Source organism: Lycium ferocissimum, chromosome 11 (genome assembly GCF_029784015.1).
Source record: "Lycium ferocissimum isolate CSIRO_LF1 chromosome 11, AGI_CSIRO_Lferr_CH_V1, whole genome shotgun sequence".
Lineage (NCBI taxonomy): Eukaryota > Viridiplantae > Streptophyta > Magnoliopsida > Solanales > Solanaceae > Lycium > Lycium ferocissimum.
This window is the reverse complement of record NC_081352.1, coordinates 36,033,922-36,058,665: the sequence shown is the minus strand read 5'-3', so window position 1 is coordinate 36,058,665 and position 24,744 is coordinate 36,033,922. Positions and strand designations below refer to the sequence as shown.

The 24,744-nt window shown below is 35.2% G+C and overlaps 4 protein-coding genes across 4 annotated transcripts; 2 read left to right on the top strand and 2 right to left on the bottom strand.

The window, feature by feature from the left end:
• The first annotated feature begins 520 nt into the window (after window positions 1-520).
• Window positions 521-3,859, top strand: LOC132037304 (receptor-like protein kinase THESEUS 1). The gene has a single exon (XM_059427798.1). It carries the CDS (start codon window positions 1,011-1,013, stop codon window positions 3,540-3,542), a length of 2,532 nt encoding a protein of 843 aa, XP_059283781.1. The 5' UTR covers window positions 521-1,010; the 3' UTR covers window positions 3,543-3,859.
• A 943-nt stretch (window positions 3,860-4,802) lies between these two features.
• On the bottom strand, window positions 4,803-6,534 carry LOC132038294 (uncharacterized). Its single transcript, XM_059428979.1, has 2 exons — window positions 6,306-6,534; window positions 4,803-5,709 (listed from the first exon to the last, which is right to left on the bottom strand). Exons 1-2 carry the CDS (start codon window positions 6,532-6,534, stop codon window positions 4,919-4,921), a joined length of 1,020 nt encoding a protein of 339 aa, XP_059284962.1. The 3' UTR covers window positions 4,803-4,918.
• Window positions 6,535-11,847: 5,313 nt separating this feature from the next.
• On the top strand, window positions 11,848-14,994 carry LOC132036228 (lysine-specific histone demethylase 1 homolog 2). Its single transcript, XM_059426510.1, has 2 exons — window positions 11,848-13,809; window positions 13,925-14,994. Exons 1-2 carry the CDS (start codon window positions 12,279-12,281, stop codon window positions 14,683-14,685), a joined length of 2,292 nt encoding a protein of 763 aa, XP_059282493.1. The 5' UTR covers window positions 11,848-12,278; the 3' UTR covers window positions 14,686-14,994.
• Window positions 14,995-15,013: 19 nt separating this feature from the next.
• On the bottom strand, window positions 15,014-18,427 carry LOC132038293 (protein ULTRAPETALA 1-like). The gene is made up of 4 exons (XM_059428978.1): window positions 18,250-18,427; window positions 16,605-16,917; window positions 15,742-15,828; window positions 15,014-15,086 (listed from the first exon to the last, which is right to left on the bottom strand). Exons 1-4 carry the CDS (start codon window positions 18,425-18,427, stop codon window positions 15,014-15,016), a joined length of 651 nt encoding a protein of 216 aa, XP_059284961.1.
• Window positions 18,428-24,744: the final 6,317 nt, after the last annotated feature.

Sequence of the window (24,744 nt, the reverse complement as noted above, 5' to 3'; positions counted from 1 at the left end):
GTCATTTTAGGAAAGTCTTTTTTTATGATTTTGGTAATTCTCACGTCTTTTGAGATTGAATTAGGTTCAATATCCATATTTTATTCATGATATCAAAGCCAAACCATTTCAATTCTTAGTTTACCAGATGTTGCGCTCGACCTAGGGTGTGCTGGAGGTGTTAAGCTCAACGTCGGATCATTTAGGGATGAGAATGTCTCTTCCTATGATATTGAGAATTCTCATTGAACTAGTGTTGAGGTGGAGTTAGGCCCATTATCCAGTTTCACTGTATCTCAATATGAATATATGTTTCTGTTAGTGTTATGTTTTTGCCTAAATTCACATTACTATTAAGTCTAGCTCGTTTCTTTTATCACTTTTTATCATTAAAAATCAAGTTAATTTTTAAGACCTTATATTCTTTTATCCTTTTCAATCATTATAATGTATACTAGTAACTACTATTGCCTTATAAATAAATTTAAAAAATCATGCAAAACAGAGCCTGGCACAGATAGATAAATTATTAATGTATAACTTGCAGAAGCTTCATAGCTCTTTCAACTATAATATTCCAGTCTTACTTATAAGATACCGAATATCAAAATCAAACCACAATGTCCCTTGAAAACAGCTGTTGCAACTGGGGTTTGATTTGTACTACCTAGTTCTTTTGTGAGGGTCCCTCTTTTCCCTTTACTATATCTTCTGTAAAAAATGACAGCCTAATCAAACAGCCTGTAAAGAGCTGTTGGAACTTTGCACTAAAAAGCTCTACTTGATTGTGTTTTCATGGTGGCATTCAGGTATTGTCTTATGGGTATTCTTTCTTTTTCTTTTTCACTTCATACCCATTTCAAATCTTGATTTTTTTTTTTTTTTGTTGCGAGAAAGTGCTTAGTTCTTTCTTTGCCTTTGTCATAATTTCTAGCTTGTTTTACTCTTACATTGCTGCAGATAGATCTATATTCCAACTTAGCTTGATTAGACCAATTAATGGTTTGCAAAATCAGTACTTAATTGTTAAAATGGGAGCTTTTAGATTAGTGAGATGGATGTCTTTGGTTCTAGCTTTTGTGTTGTCTAGTTTCTTGATTCAGGTGGCTAATGCTGCTTTCAAACCTGCTGATAATTATTTGATTGCTTGTGGATCTTCCAAAAATGTAACCTTTCTTGGCCAGATTTTTGTTCCTGATACACCTCATAAATCAGTTGCTTTAGAAAGTGAAGAAAATTCTATTGCTGCCACATCCAATTCCACTGCTCCATTTTCAATTTACCAATCTGCTAGAATTTTCCACACTACAACATCTTACAAGTTTGATATTCATCAAGAAGGGCGGCATTGGGTTCGCCTTTATTTCTACCCTATTCCTGGCCATAACTTAACATCTGCCTCAATCACAGTTGTCACAGAAAATTTTGTTCTGTTGCACAATTTCAGCTTCAAGAGATATAAGGGTAATTACCTTTTTAAGGAATACTCAATCAATGTCACTTCAGATAGCTTGACCGTTGCTTTAATCCCTTCGAACAATTCAATCGCGTTTATTAATGCGATTGAAGTTGTATCGGTCCCTGATGAGTTGATTCCTGACCAAGCAGTGGCAGCATCTCCACCAGCCCCTTTCAATGGCCTTTCTGGGCTGGCACTTGAAACTGTTTATCGGCTAAACATGGGAGGTCCTTTGGTTACTGCTCAGAACGATACGTTAGGGAGAACTTGGGAGAATGATGTTAAGTATCTGCACGTCAACAGCTCTGCGGTGAATGCTTCGGTTAGTACTTCAAGCATAAAATATCCAGCTACTATCACTCCTGAAATAGCACCATACTGGGTTTATGCTACTGCTGAAACAATGGGAGATGCTAATACTGCCGATGGGAATTTCAATATCACTTGGGAGTTCCCAGTTGATACGAACTTCATGTACCTCATCCGCGTGCATTTTTGTGATATCGTGAGCGAGTCCTTGGATACTCTACTTTTTAATCTGTATATAAATGAGGACATTGCTTCACGGGACTTAGACTTGTCGAGTTCAGCTGGTAAGTTGGACGTGCCGTATTTCAAGGATTTTGTCTCCAACTCCTCAACAAATTCAGGTGTTCTGACAGTCAGTGTTGGTCCAGACACAGGAGCAGATCCCATCAATGCGATTATGAATGGATTGGAAATCATGAAGATTAGCAACGGAGCTAGAAGCTTGAGTGGGGTTTCATCTGTTGAGACTCTACTTGTGAGGCCTAGCAAAAAGCACAAGAAAGGCATTATAATTGGTTCTGCTGTAGGAGCATCAACTGCATTAGCATTAGCAATTATTGGGTTTTGTTATTGCTGCTTGGTAGCCCGCAGATCGAAGACGTCTCCTCAGCAGGGGCACCCATGGCTTCCTCTTCCCCTGTATGGAAACTCTTTAACTATGACAAATATGTCCAAAACTTCTCAAAAGAGTGGAACGGCAAGCTGTATATCGTTAGCTTCACCCAATCTTGGTCGATTCTTTAGTTTCCAAGAAATAATGGATGCTACTAATAAATTTGATGAAAGCTTGCTCCTTGGTGTTGGTGGTTTTGGTAGAGTCTACAAGGGAACACTAGAAGATGGGACAATGCTTGCTGTCAAAAGAGGCAACCCGAGATCTGAACAAGGTCTAGCTGAATTCCGAACAGAGATTGAAATGTTGTCAAAACTTCGCCACCGACATCTTGTGTCTTTGATTGGGTATTGTGATGAAAGATCGGAAATGATTTTGGTTTATGAATACATGGCAAATGGTCCTCTCCGAAGTCATCTTTATGGAACGGATCTTCCATCTCTCTCATGGAAGCAGCGCCTCGAGATTTGTATAGGTGCTGCTCGGGGATTGCATTACCTCCACACTGGTGCATCGCAGAGCATCATCCACCGTGATGTGAAAACTACAAACATACTCTTGGATGAGAACTTTGTAGCCAAAGTTGCTGATTTCGGTCTTTCTAAAACCGGACCGGCTCTTGATCAGACCCACGTCAGTACTGCTGTTAAAGGTAGCTTTGGATACCTGGATCCCGAATACTTTAGAAGACAGCAGCTTACGGAAAAATCAGATGTTTATTCATTTGGTGTTGTCCTAATGGAAGTGCTCTGCACCAGACCTGCATTGAATCCAGTCCTACCACGGGAACAAGTCAATATAGCTGAGTGGGCCATGGGTTGGCAAAAGAAAGGCATGTTGGATCAGATAATGGACAAAAATCTTGCAGGGAAGGTGAATTCAGCTTCCCTCAAGAAGTTTGGGGAGACCGCCGAGAAGTGTTTGTCTGACCATGGAGTTGATAGACCTTCCATGGGGGATGTTCTGTGGAATCTAGAATATGCTCTTCAGCTTGAGGAAACCTCATCCGCTATGGTGGAGCCCGATGATAACAGCACGAACCATATACCCAGCATACCTTTGACACCATTTGACAATAGTGTGAGTATGATCGAAGGGATTAACTCGGGAACTGATGATGATGCAGAGGATGTTGCCACTAGTGCTGTTTTCTCTCAGCTGGTAAATCCACGGGGAAGGTGAAAAGGAACAATCATTTTTATTTTGTGGCTTCAATGAAACATTAATGCGATTTTAAAATCTTTTCATTCATAGTATTTGAGTCAATTTTTCCTAATAAAATGCTCGAGTATGTACTGTAAATTATTGTGGTGGAGCTGGGCATCCATTGAAATTTGTCTTTGTAATACTAAGAGTTGTAACCTTGTTTGAACTATTACATAGGTGATATAGAGTTGCCTTTTTACTCATAGATATCATGACTATAAATTGTCAAAGCATTGTAATCAGTGACCCGGAGAGAAACAATATTAATCAATTGTTGCAGCACTTCAGCTGAATTATCTTCTGGCCAAGTTTGTCAGGCTGTTACTGCTGCTTTTGTTTCCCTAAAGGCAATAATTGTGCTCTCTTAAATTGATCATTGTTATCAGTTGAACGGAGATTTCTGTTTTGCATACACTAATCCTCTATAAAAGTTGTGCGGGGGGCTTCTCAACATCTTAAACATCTAGTTATTAGCTATGTTGCTCGGACTCGGTGTCGAGTGTCGGATACGGGTACGGATCTAGAGGTCGGATTCGGCATAATCTAAATTTTAAGATTCGGGGGTATGGATACGGGTGCGGGGATTCGGCTAAAATAATTCAAAATTATAAGAAAAATAACTAAATCTATGCCTAGAAATAAAAAACAAAAATAATTTTTTATAGTTATGTTTCATTTATAATTAAATATTAATTAACTTGAAACTCTTCTAGATACAATAAGTGTCCACTCTTCAAGAGCTCTCCGTTTCTTTCAATATATGGCCTCAAATTTTTTCTCAGATTGGTTCATGGATTTGGTCAAAGTATCCCATGTCGTTTGACCAGATCCGACACGAATCCGGTGACAGTGTCGGTGTCGTGTCGTGTCGGACACGGGTGCGGCAGCAAAAGTGAAGGGTCCGAGCAACATAGGTTATTAGTATGTGAGAAATCTGATTCCTTTGTTATGTTGGATCTTTCATATCATAAGCTTCTATAATTTCCTTTGACGCACTGTTGGCCTAATTATAGCAATTTCTTGCGCTTAAGTTCTTAGCCACTCTTCTAATGCATCCAATTGTAGCACTTTTTCATTAGTCATTCTTGTAAAGTTTGTTTGAATGTAAAGTTTGTTTGAAGTCTTAGATGCATAGCTGCAGACTACAAATTTGTCGTTCTGAACTAGGGCATATCTGTATCATTTGTCCTTGAGGGAAAAAACTTGGTTATGAAATAAACATACTACAACTCAAAATGAAAACTGCAAATCCGTGCTTCAATATAGATTGGTTGAACATAAAGCTTTTTATTTTCTGCAAGTGACAACTTTTGTCAATTGAAACAAGGAAGAAATATAATCCAATTGGTTCCTCATTTTCTGCAAACTATTCCACGGCCATTGTTTGATCCTCCAGTACAATCTAAAGTCCCAAAATTCATGACTAGTGGGTCTGATTCTTTCAAAACTCCAGCTGGAGAGAAGATACAAAAATTACATTTGGGAGATAAAAGGGTTGAAGTTCTGTACTTGTCTTCACCTCCCACTACAGGCATTGCAACACCTAGTTTTGCTGGATTCTTGAAGTCTGGCTGATAAGTCCGGCCAAGAACGCCTTCAACCTTTGTTGAGAGGCCATAGAATCTGAACTGCACGTCCAGGTGAGCAAAGCAGTCATTAGAAGGTATCTGATAGTTGTGGATCCTGTCATCTTCTTTGGTAATAGGTACTACATTAACTGAGATTTCTGCAACATCTGGAAGTGTAATCAAAGCACCGTTCTTGTTTGAAGTTCTTTCTACCTTAATGCTGCTTTCGGAGGATTTCCATATAGACGGATAGCCTTCTGGTAAGCCTAACTCCTTTCCATCATAATAGAATTTCAGATGATCAACTTCGTCGTTCCAAGACTCTGCCTTGGTAGCCTCCACTGAGAAACCATGCGTGTCAAAGAGGATTCCGAGAGCTTGAATCCATGTATAGTCTCGGGGTCTACCAGCAGGTCGCAGACCAATGAAACGGGCATTAATCTGGAGATTAAGATCTGAAACTAAGGTGAAATGCTCATTGCTCTTGCCATGGAAGTAAAAGACAATTCCATCTCCACCAATGAAGCGAGGATCCAAGCATGCTGCTCCGGGGTGATTGCAATTCGCCTTCCTGTCTGTAATTATCATTGATCAAGAATTTAGATTTTCAGAAAGTATCATGATCGTCCAATACGAAGAGTTTCAATTTTTTCATATGAACATGTTTGTTTTGGAGACTAGCACTTTTGGTCCCTCAATATTTGATAAATTCTAATTTTGGTCCTTGTGATATATGACTCAACGCATTTAACCTTTAATAAATCAAAATTGTGTGTTTTTGGTCCCTTTATGTAGAAAGTATGTTATATTTGGACTATTTTAGAAGTATATTACCCTAAAATATGAAGTAACAACTAACAAATATAAGTTTAACATAACACATGGGTAGGTGGGAATTCATTGAAGGTCAGATGTACTTAATCAGCTATCACAAGGACTAAAATTAGAATTTACCAATAACTGAAAGACTTATTAACCCAAGAAAAAAAAATATTCTTTTTTTTTTCTGAGCTCGATCTTTGAAAAAAAAAAAAAAGAGCTACAGTACTTTTGTGTTTCCAAGTAAAGTTCTAGCATAGTAGCACAAGAAAGTCCAAGTTCAAACATATGTGAATATAACAGAAAATGGTTAAAAACTGATCAAGGACTAAGAACATAGAGAATCTCTTACTTCTGCATTCAGGCTTGCACATTGGAGAATTACAGTTGAGATAGCAAACTTTAGCCTTCGGGTCACTGGGAGATGCTGTTGGGCATTCTGCAGGGCAGTATAAATGTTTCAGAAAGCATTTGCTTTTCCTGCTGGTGCAGGTTATGTGTTCTTCTCCATTGACCTGTGTTAGACCAGCTAGGAAGAGTATCACAACGGCGAAAAACCACTTGTTGTTTAGGCTACTCATCTTCGCCGTGCAAGTCAGAAGAAGCTCAAGATGGTCTAGTTTGTCTTCTCCCTTGGCCTCTTATATAGAGTAAGCCAAGGAAATTCTTTTCAGTCTTCTTTTAGTTCATGTTTTATTTTCTGCTAGTTGCCATTAAAATACTCCATGTAGCTTCTGATCATTCATTCTAACTAAATCTTGAAGGAGAAACTAGCAGTTTAAAAAGTAGTTTGTGATCTTTAGTCAATGCTTTGGGGCTTGCAACCCTTTATAATAAAGGGAGTTGACAATTTATCTAGCAGATCTGGATACGAATCACATGACTAGTAGTCCGTGATTATAGAGTCATGAAGTGCTTTAATCACATTTGCAAGTTTGCCTATAATACAGTACTGAATATGCTTCACTGCTTTCAAATTGCAGAAAGTACAGAGAAATGTAAGATCTTTTTCTTCAAGATATTGTTTAACAATATATTTGCAGTTTACAAGTAAGGAGGTTTCAGAACTAATCCCTCCGTTTCAAGTTGTATGACATAATTTGAACCGGGACGGAGTTTAAGAAAGAAAAGAAAACTTTTGAAACTCTGGTCTCAAACATGTGATAGCATTTGTATGGCTATTGAACTGTTAAAATTTGTGATCTTAAATATGACATAACATTTGTGTAGTTATAAAAGCTTCTCATTAAGGGTAAAATAAGAAGTGTAAAGTTAATTGTTTTCAAATTAGAAGTGTGTCATTCTTTTTTAAACTGACTAAAAATGAAGTGTATCACATAAAGTGGAATGAATGGTGTAAGAACATTAGCATGTTCTTCAAGAATCTAGATTGACAATGAACTATACATCATTACATTGTCGACTGCGCCGCCCTCGGTACATAAAGTTGACTTAGCCTAACGATTTCTTTTTAATCAGACTTTCAGACTTGTCAGCGTCAACTCTTCTGAATCAATCAAAATTATTTGAATTGACGGTTATAGTAATCCCTAATCAAGACTAACTTTCTGTTAATAACACTCTTGCCTTCAGGTAATTTGTAAATAAAAGACAAAGCTTTTATTATTAGTTTAATTTGATAATTAAATGAATTATAAAAGAATAAATAAGTCCAGCAAATTTTCTTGATTTGGGCTAATTATGTTATGAAAAAACGATTTTTTTTAGTTGGCGAGTTACGTTATGATCTTTATCTAGAAATCACATGACTAGTAATTCGTGATTAGAGAGTCATGAGCACTTTTATCGTACATTTACATACAAGCTGGCCTATATATAGCACGTTACTGAATATGAGTATGAGATTTTATCTTCAAGATATTGTTTAACAATATGTTTTCATTTTACCAGTAGGAGGAGTTTGTGGATGAGCAAAAAGAAGGTGCTTGTAACAAGATGGTGCCTTATTTCACGGTGGATACATGTGAAAGTAGCTTTGTGACATCGAGGTATAAGAACTAAGAACATTATTAACTTGTTCTTGAAGAACCTGGATTCTTGCCAATGTTTCCTCCGTTAACACAGATCTTTGGACATGAACTACATAAATTTGACTTGACTTAGCCTTACGATGCAGTTTCTGTAAATGCATTTACTTTGCATCGACAAATTGGTTTGATACGTAAGTGTCACTTGTATATTTTGAGCCCGTTTGGATTGGCTTATAAGTTGGTCAAACCAGCTTATAAGTCATTTTTAACTTATTTAGGTGGTTGACAAAAATAGAAAACAGCTTAAATTAAGTTAAAAAGTGCTTAAAATAAGCCAAAACCAAGAAGTTGTTCCACCCCAACTTTTTTTTTTTTTTTTTGGCTTAAAAGCCATTTTGGTTTGACCAACAATTTTACCCTTTTATCCCTTATATTTTCTGTTAATTTCAATAATACCCTTCTAAAAACCTTTTAAGCACTTTTATCCAAACACGTAACTGCTTATATATAAAATAACTTTCAGCACTTAAAAAGTACTTGAAGCACTTATGCTTAAAAGCCACTTTTTTCAGCTAATCCAAACGGCCTCTTTATACTTTTGTAAATGTCAAATACAGTACTCAAAAAGTTCTGATTACGCCATTGATTACTTAAATTTCCACTATGTGCATTCAACTCTAAGAATAAAAGAAAAACTGCAGATTAAAAATTAAAATTGTTTGAACAAATTTGAAAGACTTGCAATATCTTGAAATTTAAGCATATAAGAAAATTTCTGGTACAATGAAAGAAAAAAATGTGTATATATAGGTGAATGATACCGGGTACTTCCTTAATTTCATTTTATATGGCAGTGTTTGAGTGAGAATAAAATTTAAGAAAGAAAGGTACGTTGACTTCCGTCGCATGTCAAAAAATATCATTGAACTTGTCATATATATATATATATATATAGTTATAATATTTTTATGGTTGTACGAAAATTTCAGTAAAATGGGAAGTCTAAAGTTAATGACCCTGGTTCAAGTAATGGCAATGGAAATAGTTTTTTTTGCAAAACGACGCAAAAAACAGGTCCTCAATATATGTGGGCATATATTTTTTTGTAATGAGGCAAGCATAAACCGTTATACCCATAAAAAAAAAGAAAGTAGGGATTTGAAGCTTATGTGTTTGGGATTCTAATTCTTTACAACTACAGGGTGGATTCGACCGAACCCATAACCGAGCGCTAACTCGGTTCCTAGCTATGCTTGGGGAAAATACAGTCCATACTTTCTTTCATCAAGTGCCTCAACAAATTAATTTTCGGACAAGGTTCAAATTAGATTCTCATTTGTTATCATTATTGAGCGTTTTTATTTCAGCTGGCTTAAACCTTAATCTTATCGATCTTGTGATTTAGAAATCAAAGGCATGTTTCTTTTACAAATTAAAGAATCTCGTGGACCTCTTCACTTTAGCTTCGAGTCAGAAACACACAAAGCGGAAAGCATAGAGAATATGCACATGTAAATATAGTCACGGTTGACGCACTTATAAGTTGTTCTTCACAAATGTGATTTGTAAGTCGTCTTTTATACACACAATTTATAAGCCGATGTGATTTATAGTTCGTGTTTCATATATGACATTTATAAGTACTTGTAAAGTTGCGTTTAGAAATACAACTTATAATAAACGTTTCAAAAATGTGATTTACAAGCCGTGTTTCATAAATATGATTTACAAGTTGCACTCATCTGTCCACATATGATCGTTGACTGTATTAGAATTGTTGTTAGAATTTAAAAATGCCTTGCGTATTTATAAAATTCAGAAAATGAATGGAAATTTTGGGCCACTTTAGTGGGCAAGAATTTGTACCCTGTTTCCCTTTTGAGGATTGTATTTACCTTTTGTCTCCATTTTTACAATTTTTATAAAAATAGGCCAAGGGGCAGATGATCTCTTCTATCTCCAAATTTCTGTTCTCTTTATGCCCCCACTCCCCTTTCGTAAAAGTAATTTTCTAATTTGAGCTTTGCAAGTAACTAAATGTTGAAGTTGTCAGTTGACTGAGATTAATCACAGGGTTAAAAGCGAAAAGAATCTAATCATATGCAGATCTTAGCAATATAGCAAGATTTGTGAACAAGAATAGGTAGAACGAAGACTGCACTAAGTTCATTCCCGTTGGCACGACTTACATGAACGTACTTTTCCATTTTTTCCAATGTGCAGTGTTGAGGATGATTTTGCACAAATCCTTTAAATGGAGACAAAAGTTAAATAGCATTCTTAAATTCATTTTTTTGCGCGGATTGTCCTTCTTTTTGGGTGGTCTTTAAATTTTTTCCCTCAAATTGGTGGTCTTTAAATTTTAGCCTTCGCTTGAAAAGGTGGCCAAAAATACTGAGGTTCTGGGTTCGAATTCTCGCTCAGGCATAAAAATAAAAATAACTTCGCAAGGCAAGGCTTTGAGAAAAGTCTGCCTTATGCGGCATGAGTTGTCTTAAGGCATAACTAAAGTTATGCCGGATCCCAAGATATGTTGCCTTAAGACATAACTAAAAGCTTGCCTTCTAAGGCAACTTATGCCGGATCAGGCATAGCTTTAGTTATGCCTCAATACAATTTATGCTATCTCCGACAGAGGTTGTCTTAAAGCATAATAGTCTGCCTTATAAATTGTCTTAAGGCATAAAATTTATGCCGGATATGCCTTAAGGCGCTTATGCCTAATTCGGCATACCTTTCCCCAAGCCTTACCTTATGAATTTTTTTTTTTATGCCATAGCCGGGATTCAAACCCAGGACCTCAGGATTACTACGCGAAGGACAAAAATTAAAGACTAGCAATTAGAGGTACAAAAATTAAAGACCACCCCGAATGAGGGCCATTCCTGCGAATTGTCCTCTTAAATTAGTCCTTTTTTGCGCGGATTGCCCTTCTTTTGGGGTGGTCTTTAAATTTTGCCTCTCATATTTGTGATCTTTAAATTATGCCCCTCATATTGTTGGTCTTTAATTTTTGCCCTTCGCATTCAGAACTCGAGCGTTCACGCGAAGTCGCGAGGTTCGAGTTCGAACCCCGCTCAAGCATAAATTAAAAAAAAAAAAAAAATTTCAAGGCAAGGTTTGGGTCGCGTGTATGCCGGACCCGGCCATACTTGTTAAGGAATTACTAAATTTATGCCGGACCGGCATACTCATGCCTTATGGGCGTACTTGGCATAAGTATGCGGTCCCAAGATAACTTTGTAATTCCTTAACATGTTTATGCTTACTTTTAATGGGCAAACTTTTATGCCGGACCCGGCATAAACTTGTGAAGGAATTACCAAAGTTATGCCGAATCCGGCATACTTATGCCAAGTCTGCCCATAAGGCATAAGTATGCCGGGTCCGATATAACTTTGGTAATTCCTTCACAAGTGTATGCCGGTGGAGGCATAGCGAAATTTAAACTCTGCCTTGCTAATTTTTTTTTTTTTTTAAATTTTGACTGTGTGGGGGTTCGGACCTAGAACCCATAGATTTTAAAATTTTACAAAAATTTAAATATTTCAAATATGAGGAAATGAAAATTTAAAGCCCACCCCAAAGAAGGGCAAATCAAAGGATGTGGGCCTTCACAGTCCTATAGCGCCCAACTGATTTGAACACTAAGCCCAAATAAGAGACTACTAGGATTTGAAATTCGGACCCTAATGGTGATGAATGATTTTGCCCCGCCAATTTCAAATGTCTGCCTCTCTACCGTGAATTCTCCACCTCCACGATCTTCTCTTCACAGAATTCAAGTGGTAAGTTCTCGCTGACTCCCGACCATTCTCTCTAAATTTCCTACTCTCTGTTTTGTCCGAAACAAAAACCCTAATTCCTGATATAATTCGAATTGGTAATTGAGATGCACTACATTAAGAAATCCACAATTCCAAGCTTTTTGTAGTTTTTGGATTTTTACGAGTTATCTTACTGATCAATTTTATTAACCAGTTTAGTAGTATTTGTTATCATTTTGTCTTACCCTCCCCAGACTCCACTTGTGGGATTATACTGAGTCTGTTGTTGATGTTGGTAAATAATTTTCCTTTACTTTACCGAGATTGCCAAGACTGAACTAAATTGATATGTTGTACCAGATGCTGGAACAGTTGAATTTTGTAACAAACACAGACTATAATTAGGGTGAATTCAGGATATTTATCGATGTAGAAAATTTCACCTCCATTGCTTAAAGCCATGATGTTTGAAGTTTCTGCCTAAGAAATGTAAAAGCGGCTTTCTAATAGGCTAAAAGATCCAGTTTGTTCGAATTTTGAGAGCTAATAAAGAAAAAAAGAAAGAAAATGGAGACCCCGGATTCACGTTCAATCTCAAAGAGACCTGTTAGAAAGAGGGTAGCTTCAAGGAATTACGACGAGAATTTGATGGATGAGTTCATAGAGGAGCATTTGGGTGGTTCCGTGAGGAAGAGGAATAGAACCAAGCAAGATTTGGAGAAAGAAACTGAAACAGAGGCGATGATAGCACTTTCTTTGGGTTTCCCCATTGATGACCTTCTTGAGGAAGAAAGAAAGGCTGGAGTTGTAAGTGAACTAGATGGGAAAGAGCAAAATGATTACATCGTTGTGAGAAACCATATTCTTGCAAAATGGAGGGAGAATGTGCAAATTTGGCTGTCCAAAGGAAAGATAAGGGAAACTGTAAGTGGCGACTATGAGCATTTGGTGGCCATAACATATGACTTTCTTTTGCATAACGGGTATATAAATTTTGGGGTTTCACCATCTTTTGTATCTAATATTCCTGAGGAACCTAGTGAAGGCTCTGTAATTATTGTTGGTGCTGGACTCGCTGGTTTGTCTGCAGCAAGGCAGTTGATGTCATTTGGATTCAAGGTGATTGTCCTAGAAGGTAGGAACCGACCTGGAGGGAGAGTTTATACTCAGAAAATGGGACGGAAGGGCAAGTTTGCTGCTGTGGATCTTGGTGGCAGTGTCATAACTGGTATCCATGCGAATCCTTTGGGAGTTTTGGCAAGACAACTTTCCATTCCGCTCCACAAAGTTAGAGATAAGTGTCCTTTATACAAGCCTGATGGAGCTCCTGTTAATGCAGCAGTTGATTCCAATGTTGAACTCATTTTCAATAAGCTACTCGACAAAGTTACTGAGCTAAGAAAAATAGTAAGTGGATTGGCTAATGATATCTCGCTGGGCTCCGTTTTGGAGATACTTAGACAATTATATGCTGTGGCTAAAACTACAGAGGAAAGGCAACTTTTGGATTGGCATTTTGCAAACTTGGAATATGCAAATGCTGGATGCCTCTCAGAACTCTCTGCTGCCTATTGGGATCAGGACGATCCTTATGAAATGGGTGGTGATCATTGTTTTCTTGCTGGTGGAAATTGGGGTATAATCAGAGCACTGTGTAAAGGAGTTCCTATATTCTATGGCAAGACTGTTCAGACAATAAAGTATGGAAATGAAGGAGTTGAGGTCATCGCCGGTGACCAACATTTTCAGGCTGATATGGCCCTCTGTACTGTTCCTCTCGGGGTACTAAAAAGGAGATCAATTAAATTTGAACCAGAGTTACCTGCGAAGAAGCTTGAAGCCATTGATAGGCTAGGATTTGGGTTGCTGAATAAGGTTGCCATGGTATTCCCTCATGTTTTTTGGGGGGAAGACTTAGATACCTTTGGTTGCCTCAACCATCATAGCCATAGACGAGGAGAGTTCTTCTTATTTTACAGTTACCATACTGTTTCTGGGGGTCCAGTACTTATTGCACTAGTTGCTGGTGACGCTGCTCAACTTTTCGAACGCACAGAGCCATCCATCTTAATTCATCGAGTTATGAACATTCTCAAAGGTATCATCCATCTTTATACAGTACTAGATAGATTTGTAATTTTGTTTTCCCTGTGTTTTGTTCTTTGAGGAAGAATGTGGAATCTGGTTTCATTTTCATCTGGCTATTTCGACAGGCATATATGAGCCAAAGGGCATAACAGTTCCAGATCCCATACAATCCATATGTACAAGATGGGGAAGTGATCCCTTTTCTTTTGGCTCATATTCACATGTTCGTGTTCAGTCTTCTGGCAGTGATTACGACGTACTCGCAGAAAATCTTGGAGGCCGGCTGTTTTTCGCTGGAGAGGCTACTATTCGACAACATCCAGCCACCATGCATGGAGCCTATTTGAGTGGCTTAAGAGAAGCTTCTCGCATTTCCCAATCCATGAAAGTGAGGCAAAACAATCCAAGGAAGGCTGTTTTAAAGAATATCGGACCAAGCAATGATGTATTAGAAGAGTTGTTCAAGAGGCCAGATCTAGCATTCGGGGAGATCTTATTTGTATTTGATCCCTTCACTTATGATTCTAAATCTTTAGGACTCATGAGAGTTACTTTTGCAAAATCCAATGAGGAACTTAATACAGAACTATCTTCTGGCAAGGAAGCAGATAATATGCCTCAACATTTGTTAAACCCACCACTGCAGCTTTATACAGTTGTGTCCCGTGAGCAGGCGCTTGAGTTGCAGTTAGTGAAGGAGGGAAGTAAGTGTAAATTGTCATATTTGTTTAAAAATCTTGGGCTGAAGTTAATGGGAGCTAATGGATTAGGAGTTGTAGGCAATTCTTTGGTTGCTAACATTGCTAATGCTCGAAGAGGCAGAGGCCGGAATCGAAGTTGTATTGCCCAACAGAATGCAGGCAATGGTAATATTCAGCTACCTTAAGTATAAGCTTGGCATCCTCAATATATCTTCAATTTTGTGGAGGAATGCAGTAAGGATGGCACTCTTTTACGTCTTATATTGACGTTTCGCTGACCAGAAAAAATATTGGTATGTTAGTTAGAGTCACAGCAATTGCATTCATGTTGCTCGCTGGTAAATATTGTGCAACGGGCAACAGAGTATGTGAAAAAGGATCGACGAACACTCAGTTTGTCTGTTGGTTTTGTTGTGGATATTCTTTTGTATGCTTGTCTTTTGTACTCCTGGATAATGCAAACTTTCGCGTAGACTAAAGAATTTTTTGCTCCCTTTTGTTGGCAAAGTTGTACTATAATTTTTGGAAGAAAGGAGAGAAATTAGGATGGAGTTGGACTTGTTGTAAACTTAGAACCAGCAAAGAGCTGAAATGAAAAAAGAAATCAGTTGAATGCATGTCAGCTGTGGGTCAATTTATTTATTTCTTCTTTACTAATCAGCTCCAAGATATCTCTTGTTATATATACCGTTGTTTAGGAGCTATTTAAGCTAGTTATCAGATTTCTTACTCTCTTTCCGTTTAAACAAGAATGTTTAATGAACTACTTTTGTAAGTTGCACTCAAAACTATGAAACAACTCATAACAAATACTACACCACTAAGCGTCTTTTCAGAGGCGGAGCTAGGCTTTTGTCTAGACCAAAGCTATTGGAATCCGTAACCGGAACCGTAGGTCCGTCCCTAATGTATATATCTCAAGACTTCAATTTTCTTGAGTTTTCTGTTTACATTTCTCGTATGCTGTTATGAAGTAAAATAATAGTCTTCTTTTGAACTAATCTCATAAAATTCATAAAACTTGTAAACGTTTAAAAGTAATAATGTACACAACAACAACAATGTCTGAAATTCAAGCAAGTTGAAATCAACTATATGAATCCTCACGGACCATGAAAAACAATGTTGTGTACCAAACAAAAAGACAGGTGGCTGAACATCAAATGTTGTTAAGATAGTCGACACATGCACGGCAATTGCAATCGTTGAAGGTGCACATTCTACAACCAAAACATACACACCTGACACAGCCACTGCACTTAGCAGTTCTAGGGCAACCCCTGCACGATTTTCTACTCTCGCGCTCTTCAACATCATCACAACTTATCCTTAATATTAAAAAAAAAAAAATACTGTTAATAAATTAAACTTAAGATAAACAGAAAAACAGAAAATTCTTTGGTTTGAAAAATTAATTCTACAATTCATTCAAGAAATGATGGTAATAATTGTACAAATCATTCAAGAAATGATGAATCGTTGTTATAGGGCTGAAAGACATATTAATCCACATCTATTACAAGCTACAAGCATATATTATAAATGCACGGTATTTGCTCATCAATACATGTATTAATTTATCAAGTAATTATTACTCTTTTACCAACCTATTTAGCCTTTGAAGTATTCTCTAGTTATCAACCTAACACTAATGGCTTGTTTAGCAGATCATCTCTGAAGCCAATTTTTTTTCTTTCAAAACGTGCTAAATTTAGATAATTAATGTGTTTGACCAATCTTTTATGAAAAAAAAAAAGTATTTTCGAGTAGTAGCCGGAGCTATTTTTCAAAAGCTAAAAAAATAGTTTTTTGCTAGAAACACTTTTTGAAAGTTTACCCAAACACAAATTGTTGCTCTTATATTGAAAAAAGTATTTTTTAAATTGATAACCAAAAATAAACTGTTACTCTCCAAAAATGCTTTTCGAAAAACATTTTTAACAAAAACACACTTTTCAAAATAATCATATTTTGAAAGCTGATTATTTTGAAACTTGACCAATCATACAATAAACGTGTTTCACATAAAATGAGTAAATAAGACACTTCACTTGTTAGACAGGTTAAAATACACTGATATCGAGAAATTAGGAATGACGAATACCTTTTGTGAGGCATATCAGAGCATTTCCAGTCCTTCACAGCAAGAGCATTATGATAGTGTTTGCATTCTTCTTTAGTTCTTCGAAGAAACCTACGTTCTTTGTTACAATTAGTGCAACGAATGAACTGATCGCGATGTATGGTTCCTCCACGAACTGGCCTATGAAATGTATCACTGTGATACTTCAACAGACATGTCTTCCATAAATTTTCTCTGCGTCCTTCCTTATTAGTCACCCAAATTTGGCTCTTCCAGTTTTTATTTGCCATCTTTTTCCCCACATGTTTTGCAAAATCACCTGGAGATACCCTCACTGCATGTCAAGCAAGTAATTCCTCATTTATCAACATAAACTACCAAACTTCAACATTTGGGGTGTGTTCGGTATGAAGGAAAATAAGTGTAGACAAATAGGGGTGGGGGTGGGGGTGGGGGTGAAGATGAGATGCGTTCGAGGGTGGAGAGAAGACAAACAATCGGAACTTCCACTTGTGGATCTTGTTTTCCCTAGTTCCATTAGAGAAGTCATTTTTCTCATTTTTAAGGAACTTATTTTCCTAGTAAAATATTTTCCAAAATTTTGACCAATTGAACATGAGAAATTTGAAAAATATTACCAAACACACCCTTGGTGATTTAACAGAAGCAGATTCAATATTGTGAGTTTATGGATTCTGAGTTTTTAAAAATTGCAACTTGTTGAGTTTTGAGTAAATTATCTATACATATCAAGTGAATTTCCTAACACAAATACATAATTTTGATCAAAATTATTGAGTACTGTTGAATCCGTAACTAGAACGTTAGATCCACCCTGCGTGATTAGTAATAGATTGTAGAAGCAATTTTTCGAGGGGATAATTCAATAGATAATAGTGTGTCGATCTTTTTTCACACATATATGCAGTTCAAGATAAATGTGATTGTGTCCAGTGCAAATCCAGTTAGTGTAGTTAGTGATCGGAAATAGCAAAGAATCAAATTAAAATTAAAATATGATTATTGGAAGTGTTCGTTCATAAAATTATCTGTTTTATGAAACTCATAAGGGGTCAATTGGCTATTGGACAAGTTATATGACAGGATTATAATATGAGGATTAATAATGATGGAATTATTTAGTTCTCAATGTTCTTCTTCAAGGCTCTTCTCCAATATTCTTTAGAAAATCTAAGGTTAAAACTAAAACTAAAAAATTTATCCCAATATATCTATGTAAAACCCGAACATTTATTAATAAAAGTATGTCCACTAAATAATTTCGTCATAATTTAATTTCATGTTATAATCTTGTTATTTTAATCCTGACCAAAGGACTCCTAAAGGTATTACAAAAACACGTTTTCTACCAAAAAAAACTATACAGACATCTAACCAATTTTACACCAACAAACAAATTCGTTTCTCCTCTCAAAATTCAAAACGTGTTCTAATAAAATTGTTTGGCTTTGTAAATTCTGGAAGAATTGTACCACAAACTCATGCAACAAAATAATAGAGGATTAATTCTTTACGGACATAAATTACTCAATCAAAATCATCGGTTATTTGTTCGCCGAATCTATCTTTTTTTTGCCTACTTGCTAACATGATGGGAAAAAATTAGATTACTGAAAAATTAATACTAATGGAAAATAAAGAGGACCTTGTGGGCAATCATGATAGCATTGGCAATCAATTTCAAGCTTCCCATTTTGAAAAACTCTAAGCTTTCCAGTTGAATCACCAAATTTGGTATGAGTGGCACCACATTCAATCTCCATATAGTCCGATTCTTTTTTTAAAACACCCATAAAACCATCCAACTCGTTGTCTGAAAACATGTCTGCAACTTTTAAAACTAGAAAAAAAAATGATATAGAAATGTCAATTGAGAATCGAGCCACAAAATGTCCAAAAAATCAAAAGAAAAGAAAAGAAAACCTTTTATAGATGCGACATAAATTTTCAGATCTATTAATTAATATTTAAAGCTCTAACATTGAAAATCAATCGAAAGAAAATCACCATACGGTTAATTTCTCTAAAATATCACAAATGCATACAATTTATTGAACAAGATACACCTAGTTATATACAACAACAACAACATAATACCAAGTAGAATCCCACAATGTGAGGTCTAGGGAGGGTAGAATGTACGCAGACCTTACCGCCACCTTGAAAGGTAGGGAGGCTGTTTCCAAAAGACCCTCACACCTAGTTATATACATAAACAATAAAAGGAAAAAATAAATAACAATAAAAGAATAACAGTACTTGTAACCCTAATAGAGCTTCTCAAATGGCCCTTTTTGAATGGACATCCGAGATTACATTAAGTCGAGCACAAAAACAAATCTAGGCTGCTTATAAGGAGTAGGCATACCTTCTGATAACTCGAAACTTCAGGTCTCTATGAGAAAGCCAGTATTCAACTCTTGTGAAAGAGAACATAAATGAACTATTGCGCCTCCACGAGCTTTTTAAAGCGACAATCTTCATTTCTGGAATTTACATAATCGCAAATATAAAATGGTATGGAATGCTGATTAATTTCTTTCTTATCCAGAATTTATTGATTGATCGAGTTACAACCAATAAAAATAAAAATAAAAAAATAAGATTACGTCTTACCTGGAAAGTTGACTGTTATTATCATAACAACCTCAAATGTAAAAAAAAAAAAAAAATGCTTGGGAATAAGACATAATTATTGTCACTTGAGGAGTTGAGGTATGTTGATTGAAAATAGAGGAAAAAATATTGATTGAAAATATAAAAAATGTAATCTATTAATTGAAGGAAACTTGACCAATAGTGAAAAGCCACTGCCCACTATCATCAAGAAAGCCTTTATTTTTAAGAAAATTGTTATTAATTTATAATTGTTTTTTCTTTTCGAAATGATCAATCGTCCCCCAATTATTCTGGAGTAACCCGGATCGCCAATTTGTAAGTTGAAGATGAGAGTTCTATTCCTAATACATTTTGCACTTGTATCACTGAATTAACAAGTCTCTTGGCACAAAAGAATAACTCGTTTCAGGCACATGTATTGCACGTATAATCCATTTATTTAAAATTTTGTTATCTAGCCAAAATTAAATTTTCACTAAAATATAATTTAAGTAAAAACGAACTTTCGTCTTCTTATTTCTACGACCTCAAAGAATGATGTCATAAACATTATTTTATTAATTGAACTATCTTTTCTACTTTTACGAATTCTCTTTCAAATGAGTTTTTGGCCCTCCATTTTTTTAAAAGTGTTAATCTTTAATTCTAATATTTATGTTATCGTATTTTAAATAATACTATATTAATAAGATGATTAATTTCTTACCTATCCAAAATTTGATAATGGATTGAGCTATATCGATTGGAAATATGAAAATGAGTAAGATTGTGACTTACCTGGAAAGTTGACTTATAATGAGAAAATTTATTATCACAACAACCTCTACAAGTAAGAAAATTGTTATTATTATTTTCCCTCTTCCAAATGAACAATAGACTACTATAGTTCTCAGTTGTTCGGGAGTAACTAGTACCACCAATTTGCAAGTTGAAGATAGATGAAAGTGTTTATTCCTAATCTATCATCGATCACGTTATTGAATGAACTTGTTATGGGCACATATAACGCACGTGTGATGCACATGTAGCCCATTTGACATTTAAAATTTCATTATCTAAATAAGCTGAATTGAAATTTCATAAGAGTAAAAAAGTTCACGGAAGGTTCTTCAATAGTATGCCTAGTTGACGATGTTCTACCACTGTAAAGCTAGTTGTCATTCTCAAAACATCTTTTGATTTATCAAATGGAATTATAAAGTACATAACAATCATCGTTGCGTTTTTGTAAATTCTTATATAGATGAATTTTGCACCTTCACAACCTTTTATATCGTTAATATGCAATCTAATATTCATCTGATCACAGTTTTAAATAATATTCTATAAGGTATGATGATTAATTTTCTTACCTATGCAAAACTTATCAATGAATTATACTAAGCTAAGATGATTGATATTTTTTTAATAAAACTAAATATTAAAATAAATAAAATTACGTCTTGCTTGGAAAGTTGGCTGTTATCATCATAACAAACTCTGAATGTAAGAAAAGAGTTATTAAATAGTACTAATTATTTTAAATGTAAGACCAATGTGATTCCCACTCATTTTAGATCAGTAACTGGAACTATTTACACGTAAGTAGAAATGAAAGCACTTACTCCTATTACATTCTCGTTCATCTAACTAAATCAACTAGATTTTTAGCACATGTAGCTCATTTGACCTTCAGTGAATGATGTAGCTATCTCTTTTATTGAAAAATAAAATAAAATAAAATAAAATCTCTTTTACTTTACGCAAAATCTCCCAAAGATGGACTTTGTCCCTCCACATTAGTTGAAAGTATTAATCTTCATGTAATTGCAAATTTAATGAACACTAAATTAATTATAAGGTATGATAACTAATTTTCTTCTATTTAAGATTTATCGATGGGAAAATACATAAAAACCCCCCAACGTATACTCGAATTAATTATGACGCACCCAACCTTTGCGGGCGACCTATTACCCCCCTGGTCTTATTTTTTCTGTATTTTTGTACCTTTTTTGGCTGTCGTGGCAAAAAAAAAAAAATAATAGCGAGTGAAAACAGTAAAAATAGTTTTTATATTTTAATAAAAATTAATTTTTTTTAAAAAAACACATTTTTTCTCTTTCTTCTTCTTTCTCCCTTTTCTTTTTCTTCTTCTTTCTCCTCAACCACCCCCGCCGCTGCCGCCGCCACCACCACACCGCAGCCACCGACGCCGCCATGATTGAACACAGCCCAGTTAGTGAAATCATGGGCAGTTCGTGCAATTTCTACATTGTTGTTAAATTCCATTCCCCATGAATTTTCATAAAATTTAACAAATGGCAAGAGGAGCGGGTTGGATAATTTCCATGAAATTTAACAAACAACAATTTCCATTGTTGTTAAATTCCACCATGATTGAACATAGCCCGAAAGGAAGAAATTGCACATTGTCCTTCAAATTACAATTTCTTCAAATGGGTGGGGCAAAAGGAATTTCTTCAAATGGAGGGGGGCAAGAGGAGGGGGGGAGTTTGGGGGGGGGGAGGAGGAGGGGGGGGGGCGCGCTTAAATGAAGAAGAAGGGGTTTATGATGAAATTGAATGTGTGTGTTAAACATGGGTTGAAGAAAATGGGTTGAACGTTTCTTGAAAATAAGCTCTTTATGATTGATGATTAAATTGAATGTGTGTGTTAATGGAGGAAGAAAATGGGTTGAATGTGTGTGTGTTAATAGAAGAAGAAACTGAGTTGAATGTGTGTTGTTAATGGAGGAAGAAAGTGAGTTGAATGTGTGTGTGTGTTAATGGAGGAAGAAAATGGGTTGAATGTGTGTGTGTGTGTGTTAATGGAGGAAGAAAATGGGTTGATGGATTTCTTGAAATGAAGAAGAAGAAGAAGGATTTAGTAATGAAGAAGACAAAATTAATGGTTAATTAGAGGTTAATTAGTGTAAATATAATTAATAAAAGAAAAATCAAATGAAAAAAAGAAAGGAAAAGTGGCAGTGACGTGGCAGTGACGTGGCACCAATGTGGCGGAGAGTGTGCAACACTCTTCATCGCAGGTAACTGGCTTCAATTTTTTTTTTTTTTTGCCACGCTCCAAAAAATGGTACAAAAGTACGCAAAAAATAAGGCCGGGGGGTAATAGGTCGCCCAGGTTAGGTGGCCATAATTAATCCGAAAGATACATTGGAAGGGTTTTTTATGTATTTTCCCATTTATCGATGGATTGAGCTATGTTGATTAAGATGAGTTTAAATAGAATAACAATGGTTAAGGAGGATTCATTAAATCGACTGCAGCTTGCTTAAAATTGAATCGTTACTGTGAAAATTGTAATATACTTAAAATGAATAAGATTACGTCTTACCTAGAGCGTTGACCAATAATGAGAAATCATCACCATCGCGACAGACTTTAATTCATATGTAAGACAATTATTATTAAATGATTTTTCCCCTCTTCTAGATGACCAATCGTCCTCTGCTTATTTAGGAGCTCAAACCACCAACTTGTAATTTGAAGATCAAAGTAATGTTCTTAATCACCCTCAGTTATTTCAATAGTCGTTGGACACGTGTGTTGCACGTGTAATTCATTTAATTCAAAATTCGCTAAGCAAAATAAAATTTGAAATTTGAAATTTGGTGATTCAATTTACTCCAGAATAAGTGAGTGCCATATTGGTCATTTGGAAAAGGTTCAACAATAAAATTTGTTATCTATCCTCCCTTATGTTATTGATACAACTAGTATCTTGATATGTATATTGCATATGTAGCTCATATGATATTAAGATTTTTGTTATCAACATAAAAAAATAAAAATTTTACTGGGCACACACGACGTATGAAAAGATCTTTTGATTTATAAAATACATTATAAATCAGTACTTAAAAATTTATTATTATTTTGTTAATCATCTCAATTACATCGATATGGATTTTTGAGTAAATTTTTTCTCACTTTGTCTAGTTTATTTTATTGAGTTCTTCTCTAGATGAACCTTGCCCCTCCACATTCTTTTACTATGTTAATCTTCATTTTTTATATCTGTGTAACCGCAAGTCTAAAGGATAATAGATTATCAGATATAATGATTAGTTTCATACCTATTCAAAAGTTTATTAACGGATTGAGCTACTTTGATAAAAACATAGAATATTTTAGAATATTTATCTAACTAAAGACTATATTATACAAGAAATAAAAATGGGAGTAGCAGCCAACAACAAATGACAAATTATTATAATCTTTGAATCCTTCTCAAATTTAGAACTGACACAATCAGTTCAGGATTAATCTAAAATAAAATAAGGAGACGATGTTTCTAATGTTAATCTATAGTAAATAATAAAGAATATTGAAAAAGGATTGTATACATTAATCAATTCTAACAAGTGCCGATAAGGCGAATTGCCCTTCTTTTTTATAAATATTTTTTTTCTAGTCTTTATTGACATCCAGATGAACCTTGCCCCTCCAATTTTTGTTCATTAATCTGTGTTCTTCGCTTAAAATATTATTATGGGTTATATCAACAACTTTTTACAATATTTAGATACAAAAATTTTTAAAAAAATTCGCAATTGATTTTGAATTTTAGAACGAATCATTTATAAAGGCACATATTTTTTAATTTTAATAGTTAAAAGCTTTATATACAGCTTAAAAACTGCCGATGTAATTGCCCTTCTTTTGAGGAGGCAGACTTTGCCTTGAGACATATATATATTTTTTTTACTTTTCAAGGTAAAATTTTAGTTATGCCTTAAGAAAAAGTTCTATATATATATATATATATAACTTTTAGTTATCGATATGGATTTTTGATAACTTTAGTTTTTCTTTAAGGCGTGTATGCCGGATTAGCCCTGCCTTGCGATTTTTTATTTTATTTTATTTTATGCCTGAGCGGGGGTTCAAACCCAGAACCTCACGTGTTCGCTCACCTTTTCAAGCGAAGGGCAAAATTTAAAGATTTATCACAAATATGAAAAATAAAAATCGGTGAAATTTAAAGACCACAAATATGAAGGACAAAATTTAAAGACCACCCCAAAAGAAGGCCAATTCACGCAAAAAAATGCCGTATATATGGGCCCATCTTCTATTAAAAGCCTAATCCTAAAAAAGACCTTAGGGTGAAGCGCACAAATAATTGTTAAAGAATTGTTAAAATTTACAAAATATTTTTAAATTTAGTCGTCACAGAATCAACACGTCTGAAGTTGAAATCGTCAGTCTAAAATTTTTAATTGCCAATTTCTGAAATTTTCTAAAACTGATTACATTTTAAATCGGGGGTGCTACAAAGTGGTTATATTGTATCATTTCTACCTTATTCTATTCATTTAATTGCAGGATTTGTCGTTCAAATAGGCTGGTCTTTAATATTTACTTAATACCTCATGATATGATGCAAAAATATAAATTTATGCTCCGAGAAAAAGTTATTTTTTGTGAGGCACAAAAAATTAAAGACCAGAACAAAACAGGGACAAAAATGGAAATGGCCCTATCCTATTTGATTACATTTTTTTGTGCGGATTGTC